At 29.0% G+C, this 10,611-nt stretch overlaps 1 protein-coding gene across 1 annotated transcript; it reads left to right on the top strand.

Moving 5' to 3' along the window:
* Nucleotides 1-506: 506 nt before the first annotated feature.
* LOC112775992 (protein NRT1/ PTR FAMILY 5.2) lies at nt 507-9,575 on the top strand. The gene is made up of 4 exons (XM_025819935.3): nt 507-844; nt 2,679-2,896; nt 7,200-7,765; nt 8,359-9,575. Exons 1-4 carry the CDS (start codon nt 721-723, stop codon nt 9,242-9,244), a joined length of 1,794 nt encoding a protein of 597 aa, XP_025675720.1. The 5' UTR covers nt 507-720; the 3' UTR covers nt 9,245-9,575.
* The last annotated feature ends 1,036 nt before the right edge of the window (nt 9,576-10,611 follow it).

Here is a 10,611-nt window from a genome sequence, read left to right on the forward strand (position 1 = left end):
CCTGATAGAAATCATCTTTGAAGGATTAATATTTCATTTTGCTTTTGTAGGATTTATTTTGTAAAATTTTTTTATCTTTTTAAGAAACAAAATGATAGTTTATTCCAATATTAATTAAAATTTATTACAAAAATAATTCCATTTATTCACATATTCAACTATTATTGAAATATTTTATATTTTTTATTTAAGAACATATATTACACATTATGGTAAAATAGATCAGAGTACCTAAACTCTTCCGAACACAAACTTGTCTACAAAAGGTTATAAGCGTGACTTGAGATGACACAACTTACAACTGCCAATTATTGTGTATTGTAGGAAATAATTTAAAATTTCATATTAAATAACATGATAGTAATTAGTAAATGCTTAAGTCATGACCTATCTAAGAAATTATTATTCCGTTGTATTTATACTGACTTTAAAAAAAAAAAAGACATTCAGTCAAAGATACCCTTTGGCTTAACCAAAATCAAAGGAATATCTAATATCCATCTAATCTCACATGTACAGTAAATAGAAAAAGCAACAAATAGAAAAAGGGGGAAAAGAGATGCAAAATTAAATGAGAAAAGGGTAATAAAAAGATGGGGCCATAAGAAGTGTATCCTCAAAGTGAGGTCTATAAATGGTGCCTAGTTTCATCAAACTTGAGAGCAGAGTAACACAGAGTAGTTCTCTCATTCTCATATCTCCACTCTCAATCAAACAATTATGACTATGGAAGAAGGAAGTGTTGGGAGTGAGGAGTACACACAAGATGGAACAGTGAATATTAAAGGAAAACCTGCTCTTAGATCCAAAAGTGGTGGTTGGAAAGCTTGCTCCTTTGTTGTTGGTAACTCCCCTTTAATTTCCCCTCTCATTATAAAAACTTGCAACTTTCATAGATTAATAGAAAGTTTAATTGCTCATTTTATCAACTAGGACGTAGTTTCTTTTCCATGTCTCTTAAAATGTGGGACAGAGTAGTGATTGTTCTTTTTCTCTTCTGCATCTTCCATTTCTTTCCTGTTGCTACTAATAACATGCATTTTTCTTTGTTTTGAAAATTATACCAATTACCAACTATTAGTTATTATGAGAAGTAATGGGTCTGTATTTTTCAAAACCGTTCATAATCTGCACCTTTCTCTGCAACTCCAATATGTATGTTGATGCAGTACCTAGTTATAGAGTCTCATGACTTTTTAATCATGCCAAACTTATTCGAATCATAAAAGCAATGAACATTGAACATTTTTTGGCTTATTTTAAAGTATTATTATTGGTTACATGATTGCATATCTAATAATAAAGTAAAGTAAATTAATAATAGAAGCCATGTGACTGTTTTTTTTCTCCCCTGCAGTTGATACTTGATAATATCCATTGACTTGGTCAGAGACTGTATAAATAATAAATGTAAAACTAGGTTATACGACTTATCGCATCTTTTTATACAGTTCAACCCTACGATACACTCGGGCATAGATTACCATTCCCTTTCTCTTGTGCTGCTACCTTGCTTTTGCATTTACGCCTTCAATTGACTTTGCACAATTAAACGAAGAATTTTATTAACAAAATATCTTTAAAATAGTTAATGCTAAGTTCTTTTTCTTTTAGAAAATAGTATAAAATTTAAAATTATTTTTACTTCATTTAAAATACTTATCGTATATGTTAGCTAATATTGCATTTGATATCATTATGCATATTTAATTAATAAAAATCTATATATATCTATATATTATGTGAGTGTGCTTTTAATCTTACAAAAAAACTTTTAAGTATATTAGTATACTGATATTTTAGTAAATTTTAACGATTGATCTTAATTATATATATTATATATATTTAATGATTAAAAATTACTGAAATACTAGTATACTGACTTAAAATTTTTCTAATCTTACATACTGTCATAGACTCTTAGTTTGCTGGTTTCTAAGTTTCTCTAAATTTGATGTATGGATATATGGGATGGTTGCTCTCCCTTGAACATCTAATGAATTTTGAAATGTGAACATTATATTAATTATATATAGTACCAATTTATTTGCTTAAAAGAATAGTTTGTCTAACACTTAAACTAAAGATATGATCCGGATAAGATCCTCAAAAAAGGTGGAAAGTTCAACTATATATGGATTATTTTTCTGACTCCGGCGTACATGCATAAAGGCACTGTATGAACTTCTCAGAATGGGACACTCATGCATTTTATAATAATAAAAAAGGGTTCTTGAAATAATATATATTTTTTTAAATATAGTATCATTTTCTTTCCTTTTTTTCTGATTTATATTATCCATATTAAAACTGACGCCAGTTAATTTTAAATACCCACCAATATACTTTTAATTTAATTGTTATAAACCTATAATGCATGTTCTTAAAATCATATAATATTATACCAACACTTTAGTTAATTCAAGTTATAATTTGACACATATTTCTTTCAAATAACAAAAAAAAAAAAAAAAAAAAAAAAAAACCGGCTCTAAATAGAGTTTTACTCCTGTGATAATAAACCGATTCCACTCAAATTAAATAGATGAAATTTACCGAGTTCGTTGTGAATCTTAGTGGTACATAATGCCTAATTATCTAATCATTATATATATATATATATATTTAGAAACCTTACTCAGCACTGAAATATTGTGCATGTGTTAAAATGGATGCAGTATATGAGGTGTTTGAAAGAATGGCTTATTATGGGATATCATCAAACTTGATCCTGTATTTGACAACAAAGCTTCACCAAGGCACAGTTAAATCTTCAAACAATGTCACCAATTGGGTTGGGACAAGTTGGATCACACCCATTTTAGGTGCCTATATTGCCGATGCTCATCTTGGCCGCTATTGGACTTTTGTTATTGCCTCTACCATTTATCTCTCGGTAAGTGTCCAAATAATAATAATAATAATAATAATAATAATAATAATAATAATAATAATAATAATAATAATAATAATAAAAAAGTGAATCTTATTGTTTTAACTTCCTTTCATGAAATTTCTTTATATTTCTTGTTGTATGTTAGAATATTCTACTCCCTATCACTACTCCACATATGATTATCTTAGCTTTTTTATTTTTTGACTCCTCATAGTCAAACAAGTTGAATGAATCCATAATGCCCCAAGAAATTAATTGATTTGTTTACTACTTGATTGTGTGCATATTTTGACAGTATGTAGTGCTAATTACCCATTTACCCTTAATTATAATGCTCAAAAAGTCGTTGTGCTTTATCCATAATAATGCATTTAAGTTTAGAATAATATAGTATGGCTTTCTAGAAACAATTTTTCTCTCAAATATAGATACAATGCAAAGACATTTTTTCCCCTAATTACCAAATGAAATCTCTATTGTCGAAATTAAATTACTTGTGATATATCATTAATATTATAAAGACTTTAATTTATAGTGCCTAAGATATTTTATGCATAATTTCAAATATTTACAATAAATTAAAAGTTAACTACTTTTTTTTATTAAGTTGACAAACTAATCGTCCAAAATTATCTTTTTTTTTTAAAGAAAAACTAATAAGATCTTAGAAATATATCACTAATTAGATACTAACTAGATTAGTTAATTAAAAAAGATTTAATTTAATATGATCTTAGAAATCTGTCATCAAACAATCAAGCAACCAACCAAACTAAATAGGGTAACATGTTGAGCTTTGTGAAAAGAAGACTTTGACCAAAATATTGGCGGAAGGGAGTTATTAAGGGGGGGCTGTAGCTGTCAAGGGACCAATAATACACTAATTCATCCATTTTTTATTAGTTAGCTACAAAAAGATAAACAAAAGAATCTTCAAGCTCAACCATGCATTCACACAAACCCAACCTTGACTTATTGCCATTAGATGACCAATGAAAGCTGTTATCATATGGTGTATATCTTCATGAATATGTACAATAATAATATAGTATTGGTATTGATGCCAAGGTGATTTTTAAAATTAGTTTTCATTTTACATTATTTTATTTTTCATAAAGCATTTTACTAAACATAATTTGAGAATAATATAAAATGAAAAACGATGTTATTAATTAAAGAGCGACAAAATCACTCTCCTTAATGTTGTGAAGCTTATTAAAAAATTTTAATAAAATAGATGTCACTAAAACAATACAGTTCGGGTAAATATATATTTAGGCAAAAAAAGAAATGTCTATATCCAATTTTAAGTATTTTTTTAAATCTAATAAATAAAAAAATACAATGATATTATATAGACTTTTACGTAGATAATATTTATTTTTAATAATTTTGAGTTTAATTTTGATGTATTAATAGTGTTAAAACGTTTTACACAGTTATACAATTATATCTATTATTTTGAATGATTATTTATGTGATTAATTAATATAAAAAAAGTTATTTGTTACTAATATATTATTATATAATTGAATATACGTATAAAATTAGTTTAGAATTAGTATATTAAAATTATATTCTAATTTTTTTTTTCCAGAAAACTTGCCAGAAGTATAGCAAAATTTTAACAGGACTACTTGTTGATTGGGACATAAATAAATAGTGCAAAAGCGTCGCAATTTGACCCGTGACAGTGGTGATAACTAAAAGAAATGCATGTAGTAGGAAAATGTCACGGTCAATAATTGGTTTGGTACAAAATTAACATAATATGTGGCATTCTTTTCACACCCATGATTTGCTTTGCTAGCTAGTGGACCTCTCTTTTCATGATCGCGTTGTTGTTTTTCTTAGTGTCTCGCTTTTGTAACAACATATATGCAGTCATTTTCGATGATATATAGAGGTGAATTTTAGTATGATTATGTTATTATAACTAAGATGATTATATAAGTATTGTTAATATTAAAGTCACACTTTTTTTTTATATTTTGGTAATACTTATTTTTAACATTTTTTAAAAACCATTACTCTAATTTTAGTAATAATATTTTTCGAAATACCATAGTTACCATAATATAGTTATACTAAAATAAATAATATATATATATATATATATATATATATATATTATTAACTATTAAAATTAGCTAATAATATATTTGTGTATAAATACATGTGTAGTTTAATATATATATATATATATATAGGGGAGTTCTTTGGTGACCAAGATAATGGTGTCTAAAGGTGGCCAAAGATTGACCCACAAATTAAAAGTTGACATGTGGAATAGTTGAATATAGTGAGAAACATTTTAAGAATATACTTTTGTGAATTACATTAAAAATGAGAAAAACTAAGTTATAAAAAAAATATAAATACATAGAAGGAAAAAAAAAGATAAAAAAAAAGCTGTGAAGTTAATAAAAATGGGATTTATTTAAATAAATTAAATAAATATTTTATTTATTGGAATAAATAATTATAAAAATTATTATAAAAATACGTCTCCCAATCTTATCTTGTTTATTTACACTGTAAACGATATAATTATGAATATATTTTGTTTATACTATAAACGATATATATGAGATTTAAAAAAATACAGCATTTTGATTACCGTGTAAATAAGATATATTTAAAATGATCCATTTACCGTGTAAACAAGATATGTGTATTTGTAAATATAAAAATATAATTTTTGAAAATAATAAAAAATATTAATAATTTAAATTAGACCAAACTCTTAAAATGAAACATTTCAAATAATTTAATATATTTTGAAACGGTTAATCTTTTCTATTATTTAAAACCGCTTATTTTCCTTATTATTTGAAAGTTGAAACGTTTTATTTTTAAGAGTTTGGTCTAATTTAAATTATTAATATTTTTTATTATTTTTAAAATTTATATTTTTATATTTACAAATACACACATCTCGTTTACATTATAAACGAGATAATTATGAATTTATCTTGTTTATACTGTAAACGAGATATGTGTATTTTTTCAAATTCCATGTATCTAGTTTACCGTGTAAATAAAATATTCATAATTATATCGTTTATCATGTAAATAAACGAGATAAAATTGAGAGACATATTTTTATAATAATTTTTATAATTGTTTATTTCAATAAATAAAATATTTATTTAAATAAAAAATCTAATTTTTATTAACTTCACATCTTTTTTTTATCCTTTTTTTCCTTATATATATATATTCCACATGTCAACTTTCAATTTGTGGGTCAATCTTTGGCCATTTTTAGACACCATTATCTTGGTCACCAAAGAACTCCCCATATATATATATATATAGAGCTCGTTCAAGTTCTAGCACGAGTGATGATGGTGGGTTTGTGGGGCTGTAGTGATCACTTGAAGCACACTATAGAGACAAATAACAAGTTGTATATGAAAGAAAAAAGGTTAGGAAAAATAAACTGCTTTATGAACCCACATTATTAGGTAGAAAATTAAAGTGTTAAGTAACTTATCTACCACGGTAAGCCAATCCCTTCATGCATTATTATTTCAATTACATAATATATATAATATTGTAATGGAAGTTCCAGTAGTAGTATATCTCACTGTCACTCTGTCTGTTAGTGCTTTATTTATTTGAGAAGATTGTGCAATGTTATGGTATGCTAAGTTTTACTAAACTAGTAGTTATATTAAATTATTAATAACAACTTGCATTTAATTTAAATTAATATATAGAATTCATGAGATGGTAGCTCCTGTGCTTTACGAGGTTGCAAGTTGCAACATCCTTCCTCAAGTTTTAGTGTCTGGATTGGCTTTTCCACCATAAATTTTGCAAATTGTTGAATCGCTCTGGATTTTAAGACGGGTTCAATCCATTTTATTACTATTATTTTTAAATAAAAATTAAATTTTAACATAAAATAAGATGAACATGAACCTTAATATTGTTCATGTTTCAAGTTAAAAGAAAAAGTATTGCTTCAACAGGCATATATTAAATATAAAATTATTCATATATTTTTATTCAACACCGTAAATTTTTGAAAGGGAAATGATCTGTGACAATTATTGAATACATTAAAGCCATATAAATCATATTTTAATGTTACTTTTTCTATTCAAGTTCATGATAAACATATTTGATTACCTTTTGGACATAAAATTGATAATGATGCATCATGTTTACTGTTTAGCATCTAGAAACATTAAACATATTTATACATCAAATACTTTTGATATCCATATAACAATAGTGTTATTATTAACCATATATGTTAATTAATGTATGTTTTGCATTGCATTGGTGGCAGGGCATGTGTCTGCTAACACTAGCAGTTTCCCTTCCAAGCCTAAAACCGCCACAATGCTTTGACAAAGACATAACAAAATGTGGCAAAGCGTCCACACTCCAACTAGCAGTGTTCTATGGTGCACTCTACACTCTAGCAGTTGGAACAGGTGGAACAAAGCCCAACATCTCCACCATTGGTGCTGACCAATTTGATGACTTTCATCCAAAGGAGAAGCTCCACAAGCTATCCTTCTTCAACTGGTGGATGTTCAGCATCTTCTTTGGGACACTCTTTGCAAACACTGTGTTGGTCTATATTCAAGACAACGTGGGTTGGAGCCTTGGTTATGCACTTCCAACACTTGGCCTTTTAGTTTCAATCATGATATTCTTGTCAGGGACTCCCTTTTATAGGCACAAGGTGCCTGCAGGGAGTACCTTCACTAGAATGGCTAGGGTCATAGTTGCTGCTTTCAGGAAATGGAATGTGCCTATTCCTAAAGATACTAAAGAATTCTATGAACTTGATGTCGAGGACTATGCAAAGAAAGGGACTTATCGGATTGATTCCACCCCAAATTTGAGGTACAATATTTTCTACCCTACTTTCTGTGTTACTATTTTGTCTTGTATATTCGTATATTAAATCATCTTTTACAAGAAACGAAACTAAATAATTATATCAGTGACTATTTTCACGATTTGAATGTGTGACTTTGAGCTCACATAGAGACAACTCAATCGTTACTCCAAAACTCCTCTTTAAGAAATGAAACTAAATGTATTTGAATTTTTTATTAATCCAACACTAAAACTGCATTTAAATTGTTAAGACACGAGGAAAATATAAAAATAAAGGGATAAAAAAAATTATTTTTTTTGTCTCTACTTTTTAAACTAACATAGAATACAAAATATATTTATTAATGCATTGTTTAATTCTTGTCTCAAGTTACAAAAACATCTTTGTGCCATTCTGTTACGTACTTGTGTCTTATAACATATGCGAATGCTGTGTCTAAAACAGAAAAATACATACAAATGTAGCCAAAATATTGTTTTAGACAAAACTGAAATTTTTTATATGTTTGAGTAAAAGTTAATATAAGAGTAACACATGTTTTTCTATACATGCAATTCTGATGTGCTTACAAAATAAATAATGTATGTAAATGAAGGTTCCTTGACAAGGCTTGTGTGAAAACAAGTTCAACCAACAATCCATGGAAGCTATGCACTGTGACACAAGTAGAAGAAACAAAGCAAATGCTAAAGATGGTTCCAATTTTGATGGCAACGTTTGTTCCAAGCACAATGATGGCTCAGGTAAACACATTGTTTGTGAAGCAAGGAACCACCCTTGACAGACACATCGGAAGCTTCAAGATTCCCCCGGCGAGCTTAGGCGCATTCGTGACGATCTCCTTGCTCACCTGCATCGTCCTCTACGACCGTGTCTTCGTGCGGATCATAAGAAGGTTCACCAAGAACCCAAGAGGGATCAGGCTCCTTCAAAGAATGGGAATTGGCATTGTTTTACACATCTTGGTCATGACCGTTGCATCAATCACTGAGAATTATAGGCTTAAGGTTGCAAGAAATCATGGTGTTGTAGAAAGTGGTGCACAGGTTCCTTTAAGCATATTCATTTTGCTTCCACAGTTCATACTCATGGGAACCGCCGACGCCTTCTTGGAGGTTGCAAAAATCGAGTTCTTCTACGATCAGGCACCGGAAAACATGAAGAGCCTTGGGACTGCATATTCCTCTGTTACATTAGGAGTTGGGAATTTCATAAGCTCTTTCCTTTTATCAACCGTGGCACGGCTTACTCAGGAACATGGTCATAGAGGGTGGATATTGAACAACTTGAATGAGTCACATCTTGATTACTACTATGCATTTTTTGCATTGCTGAATTTCCTCAACTTTATTTTCTTCCTATTTGTTTCAAGGTTCTATGTGTACAGAGCAGAGGTTTCTGATTCCATACAAGTGCTTGCAAAGGAGTTGGAGGAGAAGAAAGTGACTGTGTCTAATAACTATGTGAATCCCAAAGACTAATAGAGTAGATAAAATTGGTATACAACTTTGCGAATTGGAAGCCAATTCAAAAGAAAATATGGTTAAATGTTATATAGTTCTTGAGGGTTTAGTGTGTGTGATGATTTCTCTCCTTATTCTGTAAAGTGTTTGAGAAATATGAAATATCTCAGGCTGATATAAAAGAAGAACAAGGACAAGATTCAGAGAAAAAGGGATGTGTAATGTGTTTGACACTTTTTTCAGTTTTAATCCCTTTTTCTTTCTTTTTTTAGAAATCGTAGGTTTTTTTAACCAATAACTTGTAAAATAAAATGTTGAAGAAAAGAATCTATAAGGTTAGATTTTGTCATTTTGAATTCTGTTACATTTGCTATGACATGAAAGCATTTTATTTTATCTTTTTGGGGTTAACAGAAAATCAACAATCTAGTCTTTCGGATCGAAGCTTTTTGGGTCAACAGCATTGTGGTTTGCGGCACTTGGGTTTGGTCAATGCATTGGGGAATTTAGGGGAGAGGCACTTCCAATAAATTTGTTGAAAGAAGCAGAACAGAGAATGAAAGGCGGTTTCGAATAAATTTGTTGAAAGAAGCAGAACAGATCATGGAAGGTGGCCCAATTAATCTCAGCCCAAGTCTAGAAATACACTATTTTCTAGCCCAAAAATGGAAAAAGAAACATTAGCATTTTGAAGGGTTCTGACAAAAAAAAAAAAAAAAAGAAGGGTTGTTCACTTCCACCAGAAGGCAAAGATATGACAACCTAAACAAGATTTTAGTGAGGGTCATGGAAGAAATGAACAGAAGGCTAATCTCCGAGGTCTCACAAGAGGAAATCAGGAAAGTAATTTTTAGTTTTCGGGATTTTAAAGCCCCTGGACCAATTCGGTTAAATGAGTTATTCTATCAAAAATATTGAGAGGTAATTAAAAAAGAAATATGTGCAGTCGTCAAAGGGCTTTTTTAAAAGCGGGCATTTGTCGAAATTCATTAGTAAAATTTAGGGGTGGTAAATGGGAAAGTTCGTCCTACTCCCATTTTGCTAAAAGCCTGCTATATGGCGGGCTGGCCCGTCCTGCCCCGCCTAGTGAGGCGATCTTGAATTTTTTCCTCGTCCCGCCTAACGGCGGGTTGACGAGTTAACGAGTCAAATCTGCCAAATCTTTTTTTTTATAAACCATTAAATATTAAAAATATATATAATTTTATAATATTTTAATAAATTTATAATTTCTAAAGATATTATAATTTTTAAATTCACAAATATTAAAGTCTTTATAATTATAAGGGTAAAGTATACTTTTTGTCCCTAAAGTTTGACAAAAATTTCAAAAATACCCTTAAGTTTTATTTTGTTTCAATTTTGTCCCAAAAGTTTTCAATTTG

The sequence above is a fragment of the Arachis hypogaea genome, chromosome 19 (genome assembly GCF_003086295.3).
Source record: "Arachis hypogaea cultivar Tifrunner chromosome 19, arahy.Tifrunner.gnm2.J5K5, whole genome shotgun sequence".
NCBI classification, from domain to species: Eukaryota; Viridiplantae; Streptophyta; class Magnoliopsida; order Fabales; family Fabaceae; genus Arachis; species Arachis hypogaea.